The sequence below is a fragment of the Zonotrichia leucophrys genome, chromosome 3 (genome assembly GCF_028769735.1).
Source record: "Zonotrichia leucophrys gambelii isolate GWCS_2022_RI chromosome 3, RI_Zleu_2.0, whole genome shotgun sequence".
NCBI classification, from domain to species: Eukaryota; Metazoa; Chordata; class Aves; order Passeriformes; family Passerellidae; genus Zonotrichia; species Zonotrichia leucophrys.
Window position 1 is genome coordinate 1,933,987 of NC_088172.1, and position 25,736 is coordinate 1,959,722.

General features: G+C 37.6%; 1 protein-coding gene across 1 annotated transcript in view; it reads left to right on the top strand.

Annotated features, from left to right (window-relative positions):
- SIM1 (SIM bHLH transcription factor 1) overlaps window positions 1-25,448 on the top strand; it is a 50,790-nt gene extending 25,342 nt beyond the window's left edge. The window contains exons 9-11 of the mRNA XM_064707228.1: window positions 8,615-8,780; window positions 16,181-16,586; window positions 19,240-25,448. Of these exons, the coding sequence (XP_064563298.1) occupies window positions 8,615-8,780; window positions 16,181-16,586; window positions 19,240-19,970 (1,303 nt within the window). The 3' untranslated portion in view covers window positions 19,971-25,448. The remainder of the gene's footprint in view (window positions 1-8,614; window positions 8,781-16,180; window positions 16,587-19,239) is intronic.
- Window positions 25,449-25,736: the final 288 nt, after the last annotated feature.

Consider the following 25,736-nt stretch of genomic DNA (forward strand, 5'->3'; position numbering starts at 1 on the left):
GAGAGTCCTTAATTTTTTTCTCATAGAAAGGCTGTTCCAAGCCCATCATCATACTTTCTTTCCCATTCTGTGCTTTTTCAAGTTTTCAGATAAGATGGTCAGAGCATACAGTGTTTGAAATGTCAGTGCATGAGGGGTTTATGTACGGTATAATTATGCCATGATGCGCATTTTCTTACACACAGGACAGCCTGTGTTATATCAGTGACCTCTCTGCAATGTGATGCTTTTTTTTTAATGAAACTCCCACACAGTTTATGTGATGAATCATATAGATCAGAGGATTCTTCAACAAAATTACCAGTTTTAGAAAGAAAAATCTAAACGTGGAGTTTTCTAACCATACTTAAGCCCTATAGTTAGGGCTTAATGTTATATATGCCCCTAATAACTCCTAGTCTATAGCTACATAATTGTATTTTGTGGCTGCTAAACACCCAGATATAGGACTTGTATCCACTTCTGTGCCAGCTCTTCAGTTAGTGTTACAAAACATAGAGCAGTCAATCTTCAAAAAACATTTTATGCTGTCTCCCTTGCCAGGAGGGGACAGGACTGGTATGAAGCACTTACCTCTAAAAAAGTCCTTGGATTGAAAATGACAACATCCAACAACCTTCATGAAAATCAAGAGGAGCTCCTACTGGTCCTTCTTATTACATCCCTTAACGGGATGTAGAAATTATTAGCATTTGAAAACTCTTAATGTATAATCTCTGCCAAAAAATCATCAGCACCCTCTGAAATCCCTCCTCACAAGCATATCATACATCTAATATGCTATTTCCAATAATTTCTGCTTAGTTAGGTGCACAATAACAATGGTATTACATGTATTCAGTCAAATATTTTCATGCATAGAATACATATCAAATTTATTTTAGCAGTTTAAATATGAGTTTTATGTCTATTTAGTCAAGCATTACTATAGTGAGGACTTCAGTAGATTAGAAATAAATTAATCCAATTAAAGAACACGTCTGTGAAATGCGATATGTCATAGGCATGAATGAGCTGTTTGCACAGCAACTGTAAAGAAATCATTAATGATTAACTATCTAGAAGAGATTTAATCAAGGATAAATGGTATAAGGCATAGTTAAAAACATTTACATTGCATACATGGAGATTCTGAAATAATAAAAGAATGTTTTGCACCAATAGTGACATGGGTACTCTTGGGAAATGTATTTTCTGTTATCTGTGGTGAGGAGCAGCCAGGGGCTGAAGCTGAGAGTTAGCTTAGTAATGTTAGCTATTGTGCATTGATAGAAGGAGCTTGTTCCTTCCAACAAAAAGATTAAATCTAACAGGTGAGACAGAAAAAGATACATTATCAAATCTGTGTTAGTTACAGTAGCATGTTGTTATCTTCATCTTCAGAGCTAATATTCAGCAAAGTTAAGGTAAGGATTCTCAAAAGCAATCAGTGCTGGGCTAAATGTGACTCTATCAAAACAAGAAGTTCCCTTGGCAGCCTTGATGGTAAACTCAGGGAAGTGCCAAGTGCTGAAGTTCCAGGACATGTAATTCATCCAGTGCAGCACCAGTAGCCTGTGAGAGGGTTGAGAATTGATCCAGATAATTTGGCTATTGGATCAGTGTCTGGTGGGTGTCATTGGTATTCAAGGTATATTTTTTTAGCACATAAGAATATTAATAATTCTGAGATATGAAAATCTAGTCTGTATAAGAGCAGTCTGTTGCAATGTTGCAGTGTTGTCATCAGTCTGGCCTTCTGTAAAATGGGAATAACTCTACAGGCATATGAGAAAACTTAGATTTATGTGACTCTAATTCCTAAAGATGTGCTGCCTAATTGCACTTGCTGATGCACTGGGGTGACACTGATTTAATAGACTAGTAAATAAAGGCAAATACGGGTCTCCTTTTTGGAGCCAAAGATGGTGAGGCATGTAGTTTAGAATGACAAACTCTACCTTCAGACTGCTGAAAAATCTGCCCCATCATGATTGTCTAGAGGCCAGGATGTTTTATATAACTTCAACTGGCAGTTAGATGAGTGCATTATGAGATGAGAAAGCAATCATTGAATATACATAAAATTTCTCTCACAGTAGTTGTCTAGAGAAAATCCTCAGACATTTGTGTTAAGTGACCCATACAGTATAATTTGTGCTTCAGTTTTTCTGAATGTATAAAATAATTTAATTAGACTTCCTGGGTTGGATTGCTTTTTCTTTAAAAGCAAATATGGAAATAGGATATCGTGTAAGTGAATCTCATGGCTGGACAAGTTGTAAACTTTGACTCAACAAGATGTAAACAGCCACTGTTGTTTGTGCTATTTATGGAGATAAATGGGTGCCTGGAAATTCATGAAGGGATCTGATACACAGAACTCATACTTCTCTGAGTAGACATTAGGTGTACTAATAATAAGCAACCACTTGAAAGATTTCTGGAGAGTTTTTCCAATTACTGTGGTGAGCAGTAGGTCTGGCCTATATGGGACTATTCACTCAAGAAGTTTTAGAAAGGAGATTTGCTAACATTATCCCTATTACTGATGGAACCACTGAGGGGAGGAATAACTTTGAGGTTTCACAACTGAACGTCAGCTTAATTTCATGACAAGCAGTGAACTTCAGTAGCTTTTTCCTTACTTTGTCCTGAAATTTGGCTTCCTGTACAACCTCAATGAAACCTTATTCTGACAGGATAAATCCCTAAAGGGATTGCATATGCTCCTCCTCACAAATCGTGTGAGCAGACCGAGGCCTTTGTAAACATTTCTGAGACACATTGTACATGAACCGAGGACATGGCAGATGAGGAAATTGTCTGTTTTGTTGTACCATCTGCTGATTTAGGAAGCCATGAAGATGACAAACAACCAGAATCTGTTCTCTTTTCACTCATCTGCTGAATAGTGAATGCTCTGTTAGCATTGCATGAGCTGGAGTGTGGAAATGTTAAAAGTCACAGGCAATGTGTAAAAGTAGAAGAGTGATGTATTGCAGTATTGTGGTCTGACATTCATGAGAAAGTGCCTGATTTTTACCACCTTCATGTCTGATTTTAGCCAAACTGCAGTAACTCAGAAAAACAGACTGAACATTAATGACATTAGCACCTCTAGTTAATCTCACAGTTTTTATTGCAAAACTGGCAGAACATCTGACAAATACAATTTTTCTAATTTTTAACTAAAAGAAATGAAGAGTGTGTATGACCCTATCCATAGATTTTTCAAGTAAAACTAGAGGAAATTAAGAACATTTATCCTGTATTCAATAGAAAGAATAGTGCAACCAATTGTAATTAAACCTTTTTCATTGTCATGAACAGTATTTTCTGCTTTGCTTCAGTCAGGTGAATGATTGTATCAATGATGTTAGAATCTGCTGCACTAAGATCACATAATGCTTTTACTCTCAACTTGTACTTCATGAGTCATTTAATACGTGTAAGGAATCATGTGGATGTAGGTTGTCCAGTGTTTGTCAGGTCTTGATGCTCCCATCGCACCTTTTCATCCAGTGCTATAACACCATATATGAGTTATATGAAATTTATGCTGAATTTCCTTGAAGGTATCTAAATTCAGTGTCTTTTGAAGAAATTAAATGCACAGTAAATGTCTACTTCTTTGTTGGTTATCTGTATATTCTCAGTTACTGTATGTGTACCTTTCTGGCATGTAGTGTTATTAATGTAAAAAGATGCTTTTCCTCACAGTTTTGCAGATTTTTCATTGAATTGAACATTTTCTCTTATTTTCTGAAGATTTTCTACTTATTTTGAAGGTTATGCTGCTTATAGCTCTGGATATATGAGATCTGTATTCTTCAGTCTGGTTGCCCTTCTTAAATACTTTTGGATGAATCTGGTTATTTATTATTTACTAATGAGTGTCATGCTTTCACTTCTTCTGGATACATCCTATTTATCTGCTCTTTCTGTTTGAGAGCATTTTTCAGGGCTTAAGTTCTCTTCTGTTCCATAGCCAACACTGTATTTAAGTAGGGAGTATTAATATCTTGAAAACTATTTGTGCCTTTAGCTGTCTAATGCTAGTGTCTGGTCTCACTTCCATGGTGAGCTATAGTAGTTCCAAACATCTTCATATTAACTGAAGAAACACAATTACAATGAAAGCCCAGCTTGTCTGTAGTTTTAGTTTGTTGTGAGCCATTCTGGACCTCTGTCTTCCCAACATTATTTCTGTCATGCTGACTCACCCTTTCCTCATATTTTTTCCTTCAAAAAGCCCACATTAAATAAACCCTTTCATTTTCTCTTCATTTTGATGGTGAGCTCTAACCACATGCTTAGTCACTGTATTTGTGCAAACTCTCCTGTTTGCTGAGAATTCAGGTTTTGTGGTCCTCTGATACTCCCTTACTGGCTTTTTTTTTTGAGTCTGTTTGCTAGTGATTCATTATCTTTTACTCAAACTTTGATTAGCTAGACTATTGCTACCTTTTTCAGATAGTACATTTTGGCCATAGTAGTAGGGAAAAAGTTCTAAAGCTGAATTTTGAGATTTCACATGTGTTGGAGATTCACTTGGCATTCAAGTCATGTACAAACAGATTGGCTTCCTCTTCCAAACATTCTGCTCCTTCATCCCTTGTCCTTCACCATCTTTGCAGTTTGCTGTAGCTAGATGTCTTTAGTGAAGAATGTTTTGTACTCAGCTTTCAGATGCTTCATTGCAGAGAAATGCAGTTGGTGCAGTTTTTGATCCTCAGTTTTCCATGGTGTACATGTCGTATACCTATAAATACTTTCAAAATCAGGTTCAAGCTTTATAAACAGCACTGAAAGGGCCAGAGGCATGGCATAGAGTGGAAATGCTTCTGGGAGTTAGATCTGAGAAGACAATGGGAAGCAGCATATTGTAGCAAGGAGATTTTATGCTTTGCCTTCTGAATTTGTTTACAGTGAAGCCTGGCAATCCAGTCTATAGGTGCCTGATACATTGACCATACCAGCCAGATTCTCATATGGGGAGGAACGACAAGATAGAGGAAAAATAATACAATGTTTGAACCACGTGCTACCAAAAGCATATGCATTCATGTCCTCTGAAGAGTCAAAGAGGACCTAGAATTTCCATCCAACTTTTTGGATGGGAAAGAATTGCTGTTTCCCATCATGAAAAGGTGGAGGTCTTCAATGTGTTTCCCCTTGCAAAGAAGCATCACTTTGGTCTTGTCTGGATTCAGTTTGATCCATCTGTTCTTCATTTAAGAGCTAATTTCCTGTAGTTATTCTGATGTTTTATAGTGATGATAGTTGCATCAGAAAATGAGATAAATAGTAGATTGTCAGCAACATACTGTTAGCAATTGAACACATGCCATATCACTCTCTCTCAGCAGTCTCATGTAGATAGATGTAGATTGTATGGATCCCTGTGGGACCCTGAAGGTGAGGACCTTGGAGGAAGAGGCTTGTATCCACCACCTTTTTTTTAATTACGCATAGAACACAAGATGCTGTACTAGTGTGTGGCTGTGACTGTGTAATAGAGGATTCAGGAGTCTGAGAATAAGAATGTGGAGATTATAGTTCCATGTTGGTGAAAGTTTTATAAATTCCTCTAGGAAGCTGTTGGAATTTCCATCTGTAGTTTGTATATCACTAGGAGTCCTGCTTTCTCTAGTCTTTTGTCTCACAATGCATATGGATATACTCAAAAATGTTTTCATTTCTTAGTGGAACATCTTTTGCATCTGATATTGAGGCCATTGGACCCTTCCTCCATGTTTTCTTTCTTTTTTAACTTCTGGTACTTATTTCGTGCAGCTGCTGATAGTGTTCTGGTATCTCTCTGGGTTGTTCTGAAGGGTAGCTCCACTAGAACAGGGTTGAGATGGTATTGAATCATAACTCAGTGATGAAAAAAGTCCAGTATTTCATCTGCAAAGAGAGCAGGAGCAGGAGTCTTCTTTTTCTAAGGGAAAACTTTGCATCTGGCAGCAAGAACTTCAGGTAGTTTTTTACTATCATTTTTTGGATGAAGTTCCAGTTTAAGTGACTGGCTGCAAATACAAGCTTGTGTTGTTTATTGTAAGGTGTGGTGTTCTGGGAGGGCGAGCCCTCACCATGACAATACAAAGGATGTAGAAAAGTAACACAGAATGGCATGCAAGGTTTTGGTAAGTCTGGTTTGACTCTTTTGTTGGGGTTTTTTTTCTGGTTCCCACAACCTAGAAACATTGTAGAGAGTAGTCTCTATATTCTTGAATGGTTGGCCCTTACACATATAACAGCAGACAGGCAGTGTTGGAATCACAGTGTGGTCTGCATACCAGGGTAGCATTTCTCCCAGGGTTTTAAAACTCTTTCACTGACACAAGACAGCAGCAGATGTTTAGAGGGTGGAAAAAAACAGAGATGGGGAGTTAATGGCAGGAGCACAGAGCTGTGGGTTCTTCAGCAAAACCAAAGGTAAAAGGGTTGGTAGGCTCAAAACCAAAATACAACCCCCTAAAGCTCTGAAAATGTACCTACCTAGTTTTGATTATTTTTAGTTTCTGGTGGTAATATTTTCTGCATCTGACACTGAGAACACAAGACCCTTCCTCTTCTTATAATTAGTCAGGAGGAGTGTGTATATCAGGATGAGACTAATAGTTTTTTTCAGGGCTATTGATAGAATCTCATGCATTGTAGCAGTTATTAAGACTTTGACATCACTTGTGTTTCATATAACATGGAGATAATTTCCTAGGAATCAGTCATGGAGACAGATGATTTGCATGTCAAGTCAAGGTGTCTGGATGACAATTTTGAGGGTAACCATGGGAAAAATTAATGCTTTCAAAATACGTGGATGAACCATAGCTTCCAAAGAGAGCAAAGCAAATCCCCACACTCAGACGCTTTCACTGAAGACAGGATATTTGAAATACAGGTATTCTTGCAGGGACCTATCTCTATTAAAGCCAAAATTTGAAGAAATTACCTCAAGAACTACCTCACTAGAACTACCCCAAGAACTTACCTAAAGAACTAATTCTGCATTACAAAGCACTATTTATACTTGACAAATCTCTGTCTGCTGTGGACTGGAAACAGCACAGTCAGTGCAGTTCTAATGTTAGGGATTTACTTTCATGTGTTCTATATACACAGACATATATACATTGTCTGCATTGTCAAAAACCTAAACCTCTTCTTTTATCAGAAGAAAAAAAAATTGTGGAACTGTGATGAATTAATCTGTTGGTTATGCAAGTTTATCAGTAGTTGCTCAATGGTTCATCTTATTTCACTTTTTTCAGTGACTTAGCATGTTTATTCTTCTACTCCTGACTTTCATATGAAATCATATCAGTCTACTAAGCTGTAATATGCTTAGGCTGTGATGCAGTTTCTTTCTAAAAAAGTTAGACTCTTATGGCTTGCACATCAATATTTGTGTGATTATAGAACAAGATATTGTTGCTAAAGCTAGGAAAAGAATTTATTTTAACTATAATTCATTTATATTTATATTTAATCTTTAGGTTTGGGTGGGGTGTAGGATAATGTGTGAATGAATATGTTGCCTCCCTGACTGCTTAAGAGAAGCATTTTTCTTCCCTTATCCCTTATTTCTCTGCTGCTAATACAAAGGAAAAAAAATGAACCCTTCCTCTTTTCCTCCAGGTAGGTAGGTCAGGAAGAAGCTCTTGCTTTGCTCTCTTTTAATAAATCATTGTCAGAATAGGTTCCGTATGACTACATGAAAGCTGGAGAGCTCATTTGTTACTCCCCCGGGTATCAGCAGACATGCAGATGTGTGCAGAGGAGTGCAGTCCAATGCATATGCCCTCATTATGCTTAGTAAGACATTGTGAACAATGCCAGTTTTCCTTACTTTTATGTATTCATTAGTTTGAAGAAACTAATGCCAAACTTCAAAAACTGTCATTATATATAGCTCCCCATAGAAAATCTCTATTAATTTGTGGGTGAGGGACAGGCTATTTAAATCACAAGATTTATATTTATTAAGCTGTTTTCCCTGACTGGTAAACTGGTACAAGAAACTAAGAATGGGTGAATAAACACTCATAAGACCCATAGAAGAAAAAAAAACCCAACAAAATTTACACAATTGCCTGAAACTTCTTAAGCAATGAAAAATACAACCTTAGAGATCAAGTGTTTCCCATTAAAAATTATTTTGTTCAATTTATTTAGTCATCTGTCTAAGCTGTTATGTGTATCCCACATACACACATGCGAACACACACAAACACACATAATGCACACATGGAAAGTTTGTAGTCATATGGTTAAAAGAGTTGTGAGGAAAATGTATCCTATTTACTGCTTAGCTATGTGACCAATGTAGAACTGTAATACAAATCTCAGAAATATCCATCCCATTGCTTTTTATTACTGAAGAAAGCAGATCAGGATGATAACAGCTGGATGCAAAAAGCAATCATATTTTCAGTGTAAAGATACTGCTATTGCTTAGTAAGCTATAGTCCATAAGTGTATTAGGGCGATATACTGGCGTGCCCTGGATGGTTTTTATTCTTTTTTCTTAAAAATATCTTCCATTTTCACCCCCCACTAAGAAGAAAGCAATGTTTCCCATCAAGACATGAAGTGAGTTTGTTTTTCACTTTTGCCTTTCATATAGGGACACAGAATATAAAGGACTACAGCTCTCCCTGGATCAGGTCACTGCTACCAAGCCGGCGTTCTCATATGCAAATTCAGCTCCGACCATTACGGATAATAGAAAGGGAAGCAAATCTCGCCTCTCGAGCACAAAGTCAAAATCCAGGACATCACCGTACCCACAGGTAGCTGTCTTTGAAAAACTAAATTAAATATCTTTGAATATCTTGATTTTGGCTGCTACTTTACCCAAATAACTAGAATGGGCCAAAGAACGTATTACTTGAAGGGAATAAAGGACAGCAGGTTCTATGAGCTTGAGACAGGAATATGTTTCTTTAAACTGCTTCTAAAAAGCTGGAAACATTTATGTTTCAGCATGCATAATAAATCATTATCAACAACAATAGCAGCACAGGGCTCAGAGTTAATGAGAAGCCGACAGAAGGACAAGTGAAAATGTTGGTTTTGAAATACTTGATTTGAGAAGACTGTGAGTTTTGCCATTTGAGAAATCTCACTTTTTCTTACTTGGTCTTTACTAATTGCAAGAAATCTAGAAAGCTGCCAGATATTAGATAGCAGTTAATACTGAAATTGTAGTCAAGAGGAATGAGTTTTGATGAGGGAAAGCAGTCAACAAACTCGGCGAATTGGAACAAGAAAATGTGTACTTTTCTGTGTGTAAACCTTTGAAAGGAAGAAAGCAGTAGGAGGTGGTAATTGGCATCAGTAGATTTTAATTTCCCAGATTTCATTTTCAAGTCTAAGTTGTAAGGAACATGTCCCAGCTTGGAGAATGGACCAGAATCAATTGGGTCTTTGAATTAAAATTTACCCAATATGTTTATGCAACTGATTTCTGCAGGCAATGTCATAGTACTTCTATCCTTACACTATCAAACTTTTAGCTCAAAGAACATGTTTGTTTAAATAACTGTGATCTTTACTAATGACACAAGTCCTACTGCTCTTATGCCTCTACATAACAGGATATAAATGGATATATAAACAAACTGGATATAAATGTATGAATTCAAGATGTAAGATTGAAGAACTATGTATTTTTAAAGAGCCCAATATTTAGTAGAATATTTAAAGAAGCTCAATATTTCACTGATAATGACCGTAATAACTACAGTTTCTTTGCAGGTGCAATGTTTTCTGAATGGACCTCTAAGAGAGGCCCAATGTGATCCCGAATATGTACATGACTTCCTTGTTTTCTTTCTTTTTCCTCTCAGAAGTACCAAAGATAAGAATTTCAGTTAAATGGCATCTGCTTTTGGCACAGGAAGTATTTAACTGAGCACCTGGATATGAATTCCTAATTTTAAGAATCTAACATTTTTCAGAGGTTATTATAGCTCACTTGTTCATGCTTGTCTCTGTGAGTTTTTAAAAAAAAGCCTTTTTCCTGGATGCACTACATCATTGTAACAATTGTAATCAGTTTAAAAGAACTGGGGAAGATACATACAAATAATTCTAAATTCAATTTTTATGACTGTCTTTGATATATTGTAATTACAGTTCATCTTTCCTTATGCAGTCCCTTCCAAAGTATTCATTTGCTAGCAGGACAATCCCAGCTGAAGGCTTATTATCCTTCCACATCTATCTGATTTCTAAAAGTATGACCTCCTTATTCTTTCTGTCACCAGAGAAAAATACTGAATGAGCAATGCAGCATTGTGGTTTATCAGGGATTGTTGTATGCTTTTGGTTTATCAGGGATTGTATGAAAGTCCAGGGTGCTTAGTCTCCACTTTCATTTTGCATCCTCATTACCAGCTGCCTGATATTAAAGTCACATATTTCATCATTCAAAAAGAAGCAGCCATGTTAGTTGCCAGTATCTTGAAAAATGGTCATGCCATTCATTGCAGCCCATCACCACAAGTAATGCTGGCAGCTTGGCTTTGCCCCTCTGTCATCCTTCTCCACCACTGAATAAACTGTTGAAAGACTAAGAGAGGCTGCTGTGAAGAACATGCAGCAGGTGGTACAGCCTGTGTCCCTCAGTCTCCTGCCCATGTAATTTGCCAGACAGTAGAGGAGAATTAGAGTGTGACTTAAAAGTCACAGCTGAAGAGTGGGGTCACAGGTTTTGGCTTACACAGGAGCCTGAGCTGTGGTGAGGAAAGGAAGCAGGAAATTTATTAGTAAAATAATGGCAGTAGGGAAAATACTTCTTAAGGTCAGGGACATCTATGAAATTTTAAAAGTGCATAATTTCTTTCCCATTTTCCCCTTTTCTCTTGTTTTCTTATAATTTACTTTGCTTCTCTCTTGAAGAGAAAAAGAAATCATATGCTTTATTGGATGCTGACTGAGAATCCTTCACCTTGCCAGCTGTGTGTCCCTAAGATAGGTACATGAGATGTGAACAGTATGAAAATTTTACTAATCAATCTCAGCTGAATCTTTACTACTAGGGCAAAAAGTGGGTGTTTCAATCATCTAAGACAGTGTTGAAGTTTTTCCTTCGATTCTTATGCAAAAGTAAATATAGCATAATGTGCATCTTGCGGACTCTCGAGTGAAAGTGAGTTCATTGAACTGGAGGCATTGGTCATCATCTGATTAGCACATTGTGCTGTTGGTACACTGGGCTAGTGGGTTCTGTGAAACCAGCCTCAGGCAGGGGAAGGGGAGCAACCTCCTCAGCAGAGAGGCGAGCAACCCAAAATTAATGGCCCAGCTGCAGAATTTTCTCAGAGAGTCTGAAGAGTGCTTTTCTAGTCCTGTCCCACCAGAGAGGTGCAGAGCTGAAAGAGATGGTGGGGAAAAAACCAAAAAGGCAGATGAAGATTTGATGGATATTTGCAGAAAAAGGAAATAATGAGTTGGTGAAAAGATGCCTGCAGTCTTTCCCCACATCATCATCATCATCATTATCATCATTGTGAAGGCCTCCCAAAATCTAGCCCTGCACCTTTGTACTCCCAAAAACTAGCCCAGGACCTCATTAATTCCATACGCAGGCAATAGCAGCAAGACTAGAAAAACATTTTAATTATGATCATCTGAACTGCTTTGGAGTTTAATGTCCCATTAACGATGATTGTATAAAAAAATGTTTAACTTGCTAGTTGTCTGCCCCTGCAGTGGAAATGTTTCGTGGTGAGATCTGGATAAATGTTTATTGCTTCATATCTCATCTTAGTTCTTGGATAAAGATTTTATATATACATATATATATATAAAATGAAAACACACATACAAGTAAAGATGTACCCAAGAGCTGTTGGATGGAGGTATAGGTATATATTAATGGGTAGGTACATAGGTGTATATATTAATGCATCAGCTCTCAGAGATATATTAATTTTATATCTCCTTTAGATGGATAATTTGGATTAATTCTGCAATTCATCACTATTTGGGCATATCACCGAATGGAGTAAAGATAACAGAATCAGGAAAAATTCTAGCCAGTCTGGCTTTTGTTTTGTTTTAATTTCTTCCCGTAGCCTAAAGCTTTGGCAACTTTTAGTGTGTTCAAAAGCAAAGCAAACCCCTCTTTTTATAGTAAACATAACTCCTGGTCTGGTGAAGAGTCACCAGCAGTGGGGGTTATTTTAATGGACATGCTGTATTACTTTAATCTAAGCCTTTCACCATCTGTTGTGCCTATAACAGTGAATGTGAAAAGAGCATATTTTTCATTTCAGGATTACATTAGTAAAATGTAAGATAAAAGTGATTTAAATCATGCATATGTTCTTAGTACAATGCAGCCTGCATCTGTGATGTTTTTTTTCCTCATGGTTCAGACACAAATCAAGAGAAAAGCTGTTAATGCTGATGTAGTGAAAGTTTTTCATGGAAAAGAGGGCTCTGTGAGGGTTTCACCATATATTTAATGTTTATAATGATAAAAGCCTGAGTAGGCTGCCAGAAAATTATATATCTATAATGTGTGCTGTTTGAACATCTGGGGTGGCATGTAGAGCAGGCTGATGCTGCTCTGTATGACAGGACAAGTCCTCAGGCCAGTGAGACACCTGTAGGAATAGAAGGGCAGGCAAAAGAAAATCACACGAGAAATATTAAATTGTCTAATGGCCTAATACACTTCCCTGGACTCTCATAAAGTAAGTTTCCTTAGACATGGAATTTATATCTTCCTATTTCCTTATCTCTTTAACCCTCCTGAAGTTTTTCCTGAAATGAAAATGCATCAATGATGGCCCACAGACCTTCTCTTTGTCAGTGCTAATCCTGCTGGTGCGCTCTCACTTTGATTGTATGCTGGATTACCACTCTGGAAGACATTTCTAATTTTCAGAGGTGACAATTCAGGTTCCAGGGGCCAGCTGGAGCACCATTTAATTTATATTTTGTTATTTTTTATGCCAGATGACAATTCAGAAATCACCTGAGGGGAATTCAGATGTTGCCAGTTTGACGTTCTTTATCATTATCTACTGATTAAACTTTGTCAAAAACTCAAAAGTAATAAATTAGTTTTGCCTTCTGACTCCTGATAGTAGTCAGAGAGCAGAAATTAGCAGAAAATAAAGTGTTTCTGCTGAGACATGACTGAGATTGACAAAAAGACCCAACTGATTTTAATTTAGCATAATTTTCATTAAATCGTATTTAATTTTTTATGGGTCTTTCATCACTTGACATATGGGAGCCTAATTCTGACTTGAGAGATAGTGTTTCCACTCCCATTTCAGTAAAGCAATATCTTTGATCACCCTTTCATTTCTCCCCCATCAACATGTCACACATGCCCATATTTGAAGTCTCCACCTGTCAACATCAGATTCCCAGAAGAGGCAGTGGCTGCACTGCAGCAGTGGAGGCAGCCTGAGGATGCCAAATAGAGATGTGGCTGGCTTTAAAGGAAATTAGACATATTTTTGCTCTGTGTATGCTTATGTTACACCTTAGGAGTAAATACTCATATCAAACCTTGGCAGAAAATGTGGACAAGCAATTGACTGTGTTAATTTAATTCTGTCCATGGCCTAACACCTGCCATGGGTCAGATCTCAGATAATCTTCGTTCGCATCAAGTAGGAAGAAGATGAGTCAAGTGTCGTTGGTCTTGATACATGGTTGTATGACATCACACAGTGCATTTCTGAGATACTAGATATAAAACATATGAAATAATTTCCCTTTCTTTAAGAGAAGTGCACAAAGGCCTTTTGTGATTAGGTTCAAGATAAAAGCAGACATTGCACAACTTTTCAGTTAAATGAAGATATTCCCTTCAAGAGAAGCTATGTTGGACACTGAAGTGTCCTTAGAAAAAGAGAACTAATAGAAGAATATCTAGTAGAGATAGGGCAGGAAATTAGGAGTTGTCAGTTTGAAAGATTTTCTGGCATTTATTATCATCATAAATAGTCCAAAAAGAAATTTCATTATAATATTATTGGAAATTAATTTTCCTTGTCCTTGTCATGAAAGAAATACATACTAGGAGTTTTATTTTTAATAAGAAAACAAATGAACTCTTGACTTTTCTATATTTGCTTTTAGGCTTATGCTGTATAATATTTCTGCTTAACTTTTAAAATTAAAAAAATCTGGTTTATACAAGTCAAATTCAAACAGTGCATTAAAAACAGTTCTGAAATTAAAAACAGATTAAAATGTATTTTCTTCTTTTTTGATTTTTCTTCCTAAATAAAATTTAGTAACTATTAATCTTGTTAATAATTTTAAATTTTTTAAATTGGAAACTTAATTTTATCACATTTTTTGTAAACAAGCTTACAGTAATTTTTGTTTAGTAAAAAACCTTACAATACATTTTTGTAAAAAAGCTTACAATAATTCAGCTGTTATTTGTGAAGGTGTCTTTGTGATTAAGCAGTTTGTAAATGTTAGGTCTGAAAGGATAATAGAAAAGACAGATGCTCCATTTGATGAAAATAACACTGTGGTGACTGAACAAAGTTCCTAGTTAGTGTATGTTGAGTTACTGGCATTTAAAAGAGCTCTTTTGTGGCTCTGTAACTATCTAACCTTCATGAAAATTCATGTTTTGCCTTTCATCTCTAAACCTTTGTGATGAGTATGGTGGCACTAACTTTCTGACCTCCTCCACGTCTACTGGTAGGCTTGTTGCCTATGGATACTCTTCTGACAACTAATAACAAAATATAATTGACTTCTTCAAAGCCATGACCCTTTCTTTGTTTCCTTTAAAAAATCTATCATGTTCACAACCTAAACAGTATTCACAAATAGAAACTGGAATACTGAAGCAATGCCCAATTAAATTAAATGCCCAATACCCAAGAAACTCCACTGATGTTGCACACATGGTTTAGGTTTCTCTAAGTCAAACATCTGGTAAGTACTTTCGATTGGTAAGTGCATAAAACCTTGATCCTGGCTGATAATGAGGAGTTTCATAGCAACTTAATCTAATGAAAAGGAAGGTAACCTTATGTTAGGCCTATTAAAAGCAAAGGCAGAGTGGGCATATGGAAGGTGAGTGATGGAATGGGAGAATTCCAAGGTTTCATATTGTAATACATTGATTTGTGACATGAGTGTGCAGCACTGAAGAGGTGAGCATGTACAGCTTTGGTCTCATCCCAGCCCATAATCATGGGTGAAATTGATTTAAAAATGTTCCGTGAAGTTTGACAGTTCCAATAAATAAAAAGATTTAAAAATGAGATAGCTAAATCCTAGGGGGTTTAATAAACATTCTTTTCCTTTCCCAAAAGGTATCTAAAAGTTGGAAGCATATGAATATGAATATCTAGAAATCTGTGACATTTAACTTAACCCTTACTTCTCTCTAAACAAATTCTCATGTTCCTGTCCTGACTAATTTTCCAACAACCTATTAGTTGCTTTTCTGTGTTGGGAGGACCCTGCTTTAGTGAGGGCAAACAATGCTCATTTTGCCTGCTTTGGTTAGCACTCACCTTTACTGGCAAATAGTTTCTGGATTTCCTTTGTTCCTGTACTGCAACAGAGCTGGGATTTTTAGCTTCCTACCTATCTGCCATCACTTTAGAGCTTTTAAAATTGTTGGTGGTGCCAACTTTTCCTTCCTAATAAGAGGAAATAAGTTCAAAGATACAACTCCAAGTAAGAAAAAAATATTAACAAACAAAATATGAGAAAAAGAGAGTGAACCCTTAGAAAAAATCCTTCAAATACATTCGGTTTCAATTTGACATGCGAGAATGCTCCAGGAGCAGTGTTATTTCAGTTCCTTTTGGAAGTGTTTTGCTGAAGTGCATTGGAGCACCTTGGCTGAGCATAAGCACAGCTTTCAAAGCAACAAGAAAAACCTGGACATACTAAAAATATATTGAATTGCAACATTGATGTTTCTGAGCCTAATATTACACATCATAAAGGAGATGGCTGTTAAGGGCCGACATGGGATGTTTTAGATTTTCAGGAGGTCTGTCCTGTCGTCTGTGAGCTCATTACAGAGTGTTGTACAGGAAAGGACCAGGAGCCCAATCAGAAGGTGCAGACACGCTCACAAAAAGCGCACTGTCACATACACACCCTGCCTCCCCAGCGCAGTTACGTGCGGATTTCACCCAGGCGTGGTAATTCCCATGCTGCTTCTCCTGTTTTGCAGTATTCCGGGTTTCACACGGAGAGATCCGAGTCTGACCACGAGAGCCAGTGGGGTGGGAGCCCCCTGACCGACACGGCCTCCCCACAGCTCCTGGAGCCCGCGGACAGAGCCAGCTCCCAGCCCCACGACGTCTCCTGTGCCTACAGACAGTACTCAGACCGCAGCGCGCTCTGCTACGGTTTTGCCCTGGACCACTCCAGGCTGGCTGATGACAGGCATTTCCACAGCCAGGCCTGTGAGGGAGGCAGATGCGAAGCTGGCCGGTATTTCCTTGGCACGCCGCAGCCGGGAAGGGAGAGCTGGTGGGGCTCTCGCTCAGCCTTGCCTCTGACTAAGTCGTCCCCCGAGAGCAGAGAAGCGTATGAGAACAGTATGCCCCACATCACGTCAGTGCACAGGATTCATGGTAAGACGTAACAAGGATTTGCAGAAGCGACACCATCTCAGCTAAAGCAGTGCGACGGAGACACAGCTGTTTATGTGAAAGGCGGCAAATGAGATGCTTTTGGTGGATGTGCTTGTCTCAGAGATCACATCTGCGGAGATGATACTTAAAATTCAAGCTGAGCTGAATTTTGTAGTCTGGTTTATATGAAGAAAAATATAGTTTTGCTCTATTTTCATTGTGAAATTAAGGTGGAAAAATGTGACTGAGGAGATTTTAAGCATGATCTTAGAAATATTATCAAAATTATCCACTTGATAGAAAAGTGGATTTTTATTTGACTTAGGATCAAGACTCTTTGGATGGAATACATTTAGCAAAAAATTATAGGTGAATCCAAGCTAGATATTAAAAAATCCTGAAAACTGTTGGAAAAATTGTTCTCTGAGTGACATTTTCCCCTACTGGTTATTATTAGATTCTGCATGATTTGATGTTTTTTTAAAGTTGGCTATTGAAATTGACAGTAGATTTTGGTTTAGACATTTATCCTCAGTGATAATTTTTAGTCAATTTAAATCTCTCCATCCTTTCAGCACAAAGCCTGAAATTTTGTTTAGTTTCTGACAGGTTGCAACTCAGTCCATTAACATATTTTCAGAGGCTGAAGCTAATAAAAAAACCACAGTGAAAGCCTGATACTGAGTTTGGAAAAGTCCAAAAGGTCCTTGGTTTCAAAATTATAGGCTTAGTCTTGGAAGACAGTAGCAGGCCCTAAAGTCAGAATTCAAGGTTTTAAGAATGGCTGCAAGATAAAAAAAAGTTTTTCCACAAAAGGGTCCTTCAAAACAAATGTTGCCTCTAAAGAACTCATAAAAGCAGATTACATTAGTACTATTCCATTGATCTGCCGAACGAGGCTTTGTTAACAAAAAGAGCTGTTCTGTTTTGCTCCAATCTGAGGAAAATTATGTTGAGATTAGAAAAAATTATTAAATAGCAAGTTCCAGGAAATACAACCAGAGAAAAAAACCAGAAAATTTTGCTGATGAGAACTGTTCTCCACTTTTCCTGTGAGAACATGCCTCCTTCCTTGTGTCTGTTCTGTTCTTCTGCCCTGTTTGTGTTTTTCTAGCTTTTTCTTCCCAAAAAAAAGAGAATCTAGCAAATTATGATAATCTGTTGGCAAATTTTATGCATGATAATTCTTGCTGAACACAGAAATATCATAGTGAGGTACAAATGGAAAAGTGTTAGATATTAATTCCATATCTCTATCAAGAATAATTAACCCAAATGGGTAACATAATTTGGTCATAGTGTGTTGTTTGGCTTTGCTGTAATTTCAGATGCTGCAGGTTTGTTTTGTTGGGGTTTTTTTTATGTCAAGTGTTACATTTTTCAGTAGGTCTTCAGTCTGTGCGTAGCTTTGGGGGAAAAATCTGACTAGCCCTGGCATTTTGGGTCCAAATGAGGATGTGAAGGATAAATTCATGTCCATGATAGCCCACAGTGCAGTACTTCCCCAGCAGTGGCAGGATATTTTTCTTGCAAAAGCCCATCACTGATTTTTCTAGTGTACTCTGCAATGCAATGGTATTGGTCTGCAACCCAAACAGATCTGTATGCCTTGACCCAACACAAAACAGGGGAAACTTCATGTGCTAGTCTGAAAATGGGTTTGCTTTGAGGAGTACGGTCAGCCAACCCAAAGTGTTCATCCCCAAAGAGGACTTTGTGTATGCCAAGGCAGAGGCATCGATAAGTAACACGTGCAAGTCACACACAGGCCCTCCTGCAGGAAAGCATCTCAGCAAATAAAACCCTTTATCATAATGTTGACCATTCAGGTTTTGGGGCCACTTGCTTTCTTTCTGGTGAGCACTGACAGGTATGATTCTGTCCTTTCAGCTACTTGCAAGCTGAACATCTTGTCTGATATGTATATGGGCCTTATTTTTTAAAGAAAGGTAAGAATGCCATAATATTTCCCATTTCAAAAGCAAATATTTATACATGGGGATATGAGATCACATTTTTACAGTGTCCCTGTCTAACAGCTATAGGTTCTTGAGCTTTTGAAGAAGAGTTCCCTTACCACTTGTGGTTATTTATTGCTGTGTATCCTGCATCAAGTCTCAACATAACCACAAGATATTTCTCAATGCTGTCTTTGTTTGAACTCCTGGAAGGGCTGGAATGTTGTACATTTGTAATTCTCTGAGATTTTTATTTTTACTATGGACCCAATCCACTCAGACCTTGTTGATGCAAAGAGGTAGTAAGGGGCCAGGGGCCTGAACACTGGCATTGATGGCACCTTGACGTGCCCTAGGATATCCTGCCTGGTCTCTAGCTGCTCCAAAAGAGTTGCTTTCGAGTTGCTTCCATACCTGCAGGGCTTATCCAGGTACTTGGCTACCCAAGAGCGTATCAGGCGGCACCAGATACCTTTGCTGAGATGCTTAGGTCTCTTTGCATATTATCAGCTGTGCAGCTTGTTTCAAGTGGAGACTCTGGAAACTAGAGTTTGTCACTGAAAAGCAAGGGGTCTTTTTTGCTGACTGTTATGACCCACCTCTGACTTGATTTTCTGTGTGTGGAATTAGGTTCAGATTCATGTTCTTCAAGATCCCTTAAACCTCAATGCTTGTCTCCTTTCTCTCTTTCCTAGGAAGAGGACACTGGGATGAGGACAGTGTTGTTAGCTCACCCGATCCTGGCTCTGCCAGCGAGTCAGGCGACCGATACCGTACCGAGCAGTACCAGAACAGTCCGCACGAGCCCAGCAAAATTGAAACTCTCATTAGAGCCACCCAGCAAATGATTAAAGAAGAAGAAAGCAGGCTGCAGCTGCGGAAAACCACTCCTGACCCGCTGGTGTCCATTAATGGCACAGGGAAGAAGCACGCTATCTGTTTTGCAAGCTACCCTCAGCAGCAGCTGGCGGCGGATGTCTGCCGCGTGCCAACAGTTGCCAACACTCCTCCCTGTGAACACATCCAGCAGCGGGATGGGAAGATCATGAGCCCACACGAAAATGACTACGACAACAGCCCCACAGCACTGTCTAGGATAAGCAGCCCCAGTTCTGATCGAATATCAAAATCTAGTTTGGTACTTGCTAAAGACTACCTGCATTCAGACATGTCTCCTCAACAAACCCAAGGAGACCACCCTGCAGCCTCTCCAAATTATTACAGCTCCCACAGGCAGTACTTTGATAAGCATGCTTACACACTAACTGGATATGCCCTGGAGCATCTATATGACACTGAAACAATTAGAAACTATTCACTAGGCTGTAATGGATCTCACTTTGATGTGACTTCTCACTTAAGGATGCAGCAAGATCCAGCACAAGGACACAAGGGAACATCTGTTATAATAACCAATGGAAGCTGACACTTTTTTTTCTAAAAACTTTTGCGCTTTAAAAAAATAACCTTTGAGATCTAATTGGAAGATATTCTATGTTTTCACGCCCTTGTCCTTACCAGCATTTCCCATACCACAGTGCACTAGAAAGAAGAACCTAAGGTTTGGGGGGATAAGTTAGTTAAAACACATTACTTAAGGAAAAAAAACAAATGCACTGGCATGCAGGGTTAGAGTAAATGGAGTTCAATGCAAAGTTGGTGCCATGCATGCTGAGAAGGATAGAAGAGGTTCAGGCAGGGAGTACCTGTGGCAGAGCAATTTATCCACATTGTGTAAGAGGTGTTGTCCAAGGGCAGATCTTCTGAACTGCATAGATACCAGGCAGCAGAACTGCTATGCACTCTTTTTACACAGGAAGCTGGGATGTGTCCCTTCAAAATACACAACAAAATGTGTACTTCTGGTGATTTGTTTACTCCCCAAAGGCCAAGTATGTTGTGCTGCTGTATGGTATAAAACATCCATGGCTGACCAATATAAGATCAAAAAAGGGAGAAAGAAGAGAGAACTCCTCGAATTGTTGTGTCCTTGTGTACTCACAAACATAGCTATTTACATATGCTTGATTTGAAAAGAGTCCTTATGATTAGTATGGTCAAATGTTTACTGTATTAAAAAGAAAGGGGTGTTCTCACTGTAGTTTTGAGAAACACAAAGGGCTTGCTTGTCTTGCTGTAGAGATGGGAGATGGTTCTCATGTTTTTGTAAGGTTGCCCATGGTGGCTAGTGGAGTGAAACGGAAAAAAATTGCTTGGAGGAACAGGGAGAATAGACTGGAATTAGGAGTGGTCCAAGGTAAACACTTAACCCTGTAGCTAAGTATGCCATTTAGTAATAATTATAAAATAAGGAAAAGTGGTTGAATAATTAAGAATTAATTTAAAACACAGAAGGAACTCAATAGAATCATAGAAATATTGCTGTAAAATACAAATGCAGTTGCATAAATGTAAAAATACATGAGTTAAGAATAGGTAAAAACTCTTTGGCAGTTTGTCTAACTTCTGATAAAGTTTTGGAGTAAATTAAGAGAGTATAGAGTATCATAACTACTCTGTCTGAAACTCTGTGAAGTAACAGGCATGACCTTGATAAAGAAATATAAATTCTCTTCTTGATTGCAGCAGATAATTTAATGAATATCAGAAAATATTTTGGATATTAAAATCAGCAATATGCACATAAAAAAGTAGAGGGAAATCAGTGTTCCAAGGAATTAAATTGCATTAAGAACGCTGGTATTATCAAGGCCTGTCCTGGAGTTATACAAGACATCAAAAGAGGCAGAGGAACTTTTTTTAAATTTTTAATAACCTCATGAACAAAGACAATGATTAATTGGAAAAGAATAAATGCAAACATATGCTAAAAATGTAAAATAGGGCATTTGTAGTCACAATTGCTAGACCTGTCCTTTTTGTATGGCATTTATATGGTCCCAAAGTTGAGTGCAACAGGAGGGACCACTGCTCCCTCTTATGCCAATGTGGAGGAAAGGGGACCCCGAGGTGGTTACTAAAATGAGATTAGCTCTAAGACTAGCTTAATTTGTAACATTCAGAAGCTCAACATATGGGTCTGAGTCATCATTGGGACTAAATATAAACCAGCATGCTATGAGTGGGTTAAAAATACTGTTTCCAAATAAAACTAATCAGAAGCAAAAGCTAAATAATAACATTATAAACCACGTAAGTAGAGACGTACTTGAAAGCAGAGGAAATTACCTCTCTGAACTTGGAATACTGTGTAGAGTCCTGATCACTCCAAAGCAGATTGTGAATCTTGAATTGAGTAGTACCTTACTCCATAAGCAACCTTTGTTGACTGCAGTGTGATCGCTCCTGGTGAAATGCACGTTGGACACAAGGGAGAACAACACAGTCTGGTCTTTATTATCTAAACCTCGTAACAAAAAAGGTGGAGCAGAGCTCAGCAAAAGATAAAGAGACTGAAAGATCTAATAAAAGCTTTAAATAAACTGGGTCTGTCATCTTTGTAAGGGAAAGGAGTAAGGGGTAATGTCACTGATGTGCACCAAACTGCACAGAGGAGAGATAAATAATGGTCTAAAACTTTTTGAACTAGCGGCAGAAATGAGGGACAGGGCACTGAATGATAGCAAAGGCAAAATGAGAACAAAATTATTTGGCAAGAAGTTTATTTGATTCATTGCCAAATGGATAATGAAGGTCAAAAAGAGAAGCAGATAGAGATTTGTTTGTTTTAAGATAACAACAAGGCAAATAATTGAGGGGAAGAAAAACGTTGACAACTGTTAACTCAGAGGAAGAAATGGACCAAAATGGACTTCTTTCAGCCCAACAATTGTATATATTCCTAAAGCATAGGAATAAGAAAGTATTTTTGATAAATTTAGTTCTGGATACATATTTATTTCACTTGTTCCTATGAATGATATGAATAAACTTGTACTTGGAGTCTCATTTTACAGTATTAAAATACAGTTTGCAAAGCTAATTAGAATAGAGGTACATGGTATCACACTATCCCTACAAGTACATGTAAAACCGCACCTAATTGTCAATATTACTTTGTACTTCAAAAGAGTCTCCTAAACTGCTTGAATGAATGGGGTTTTCTCAGCACTCAAATTTCTTGGGATCACAAAGCTTGCTATCAAGCTTTTATTTAGAAGGCAATGGAGTTCTGCAGGCCAGCTGCAGTTCCCTGGCTGTGGTCTAATGGCCACAAGTGGCCAGGAAACCACACTTTGGTGACTGCTGCATTTGCATTTGACAGGCACCTTTGAAAAACAGAAGACTTATAAGACTAACAGGCACAGCATAAGATGCTGCAGGACTTCACCTTGGAAAAGAGGCCTGTGTGCTATGCAATAAAAGTCCCCCATCCTTATTTACAGTGATCCTAAGACTGTAGCTATTTATTCATATTTTCAATAGCTCCAATCCACTACAAAGGCAAGAAATGCACTGTAATGAATGGAATAAATCAGTAGAGATGTCTCTACATGCAGCCATGTTGTGCTACAGGCCAAGGCTGAATCTCTCTCTCCTCATGGGATTCCAGCAACCGGCAGTCCTTAGCACTTCAATAGAGTATGCTGGAGATGGATGTCTTTTGTCAGCTTGTTTGCTAACCTGCTTCTTTAGATAGCCAGGAATTTCTTTTTAATTGACAGAAAGCATTGAGTTTTGCAAACATAGACTCTGCATGCTTCATGCTACATGAAAGCAAGTCTGCAATCTTAATTATAGCATATAATATCTCTGCAGCTCATATTACATGTGCTTTTCAATATGGTATAAAGCTTATTTTTTCCATTACATATTTATGTAATTCAAATTTTTATTTAGTATCCTTCAAGGATATAATCTCTTTTTTTATCTTTCTCCCTTTCCCAAATCAGATGGGAAGAAATATCTTGCAAAATTGAAAAATGCACAGCATTTGAAGCAAATAAGTTTCAAATGTATCACATTAGCTAAAGGTTATAATTTTAAATAAGGTATATATGTTGTGTTTTGGAATAGAAACAATATAAATTGCTGTATTGCATAATTTCTCTAATACTATACTAGTTTGCTATTAACACAAAATTAATATTTTGCAACTACTGCAAATACAGAGTGACCACAGCTCTTTCAAACAATTTCTTATTGATGTCAGTGGATGGTGCATTATGGTTTTTGTGCATTACAAACTTAGTACATCTCTTTTGTTTAATGAAATAAAAAAACCCCTAGTCTTTACATGAAATCTCACCCCATGGGCATAGAGTTTGTGATTCTGGACAAATTTGCAAAGCAATTCTTAAATTGAAAGAAGAACCTTACTCAGCAATTTGTCCCATTTATTCAAATGGGAATATTTGTGGATTAAGGTGCTACTTAGCATGTGCAAGGGGAGGAAAGTTGACTTTTATAATAGGTTTGAGGGCTGTTTGGTAATTCTGTTTTCCTTAAACCTCAAGATGTGAGTATGGAACTATGGAAGATAATAACTCTAATGGCTGTGTTTCTATAAAAGAGGTCATTTATGTTCTGAAAAAATGAGTGCATCTCTCCTAGCTGAAGAGCCCCAAAAGTATTTCTTAAGCTTTAAAATTGGCTTTTGTTGATCTGTCTGCAATTTTGCCGTGGGTTACACAGTAAAATTCTGCTCTTTTAAAGTCCTTTAATCACTGCAGCATTTATTCATTTATGTCCCTAAGTATGTTAACCACCATATGTTCATTTATGTGAGCACGCTGAGTGAGTTGGAAAAAATAAAAGGTGGCATATAATTTCTGGGACGGGCCCAGCCCCCCCAGAAAAATCAGCCTGGATCTTCCAAAGGTCAGACAACCTTTCAGTCAGGGAACAAGGCTGTGGCAGACGTGTTGGTTTCAGACCCTCTGCGTACAAACCTGTGTGTAATGGGGATTACAGCACACAGTTCCAGGATTAGACCTGGCTATGTCTATTTTAAGGTGGCTGTAGTTAATGGCTGGCAGCAAATGGATTCAGGCCCTGCTCTTTCCTTGAGTTGCAAGTTTACTTAAAGCACCTAAGAGCCTTAAGGCAGTACAGGCTTTGTTATTAGGAGCAATGGTGGATGAACATGCTTTCCTGTAGGTATACTGACTTAACTCCAGATAGCTCCACAGTGTGAAGCATAAGCTATTTTATTTGCAGTTAGTATTGATGGTTAAATATTTCAGCTGTGTGCACTGAGAAGCAAGAAAAAAAACCACCCAAACCAACAACAAAAAAAAGCAAATAAAAAATACCCCAAATTTCTGTAACCTTTCAGTCTGGTGTTTTGAAAGTCTTCTAGAGGTATAGCTGAGGATTTAGCTGTTATTTCGAAGACCAGAAAAATGAAATAGTCCTCTGTTCAAAACAGTGAGAGTACTAGTGTGATTCAATTTCACATTTCCTTAGAGCATTTACTAATTAAAAAAACCAAAATGCTGTGAGGTTAAACTTCACTGCAGCATTTAGCTTATGTATACAAGAGTTCTATAGATAAATCTGGCTCTAAGTTTTTAGGAAGATATCCCTTTTTAAATAGAGTAAATTTATGACTCCACCTATAAAGCTGTATTTGAAAGGAAAGATCAAATATAGGATGAAAAAAGGGGTTTTTTTCCTGGTTGCATTCCCTGTTTAACTCCCCTCTCACACAAATTTCTCAATCTTTCCTCTTGTTCTAGGATTCCAAATATAATTTTAAACATTTTTATTTATTGCAATTTGGACTGCATTTATTATTTTCCTTTTCAGCTACTGATCCATTGGGAAGTTTCAAAGTGCAAGAAACAATCTTTTACACACAATACAAAATGTTGGCACCTTTACATTCTAAGGAAATAAAGTCTATGAGAAAAAGTATGTTTAGGGCACTGCAACTTTTTCCCAGGGTAAATATTTCAATGCATAAAATATACTAATCTAATAAAAAGAAAGCACTTGAGACATGATGAAGAATTTAATGTTTGCTTTAAACCAATGGTTACATTTAAGGACAAAAAGACTCAGATTGCCAGTGTTTCAAATACCATGCTTTGCAATGTAAAGGGTCTAGTGACATTGTAGCATAACATCTGTAGTTTTCCTTTGGAATGTAATGTAGAAAATATAATTTAGTTATGTCAACAATATCTTGCAAAGTGTTCCCATTTATAATTATTTATATTGTAAATAGCTTTCTGAAGTAAATTTGAAGTTAATGTGCATAAGATGTATTTATTATGTGAAGATTTTT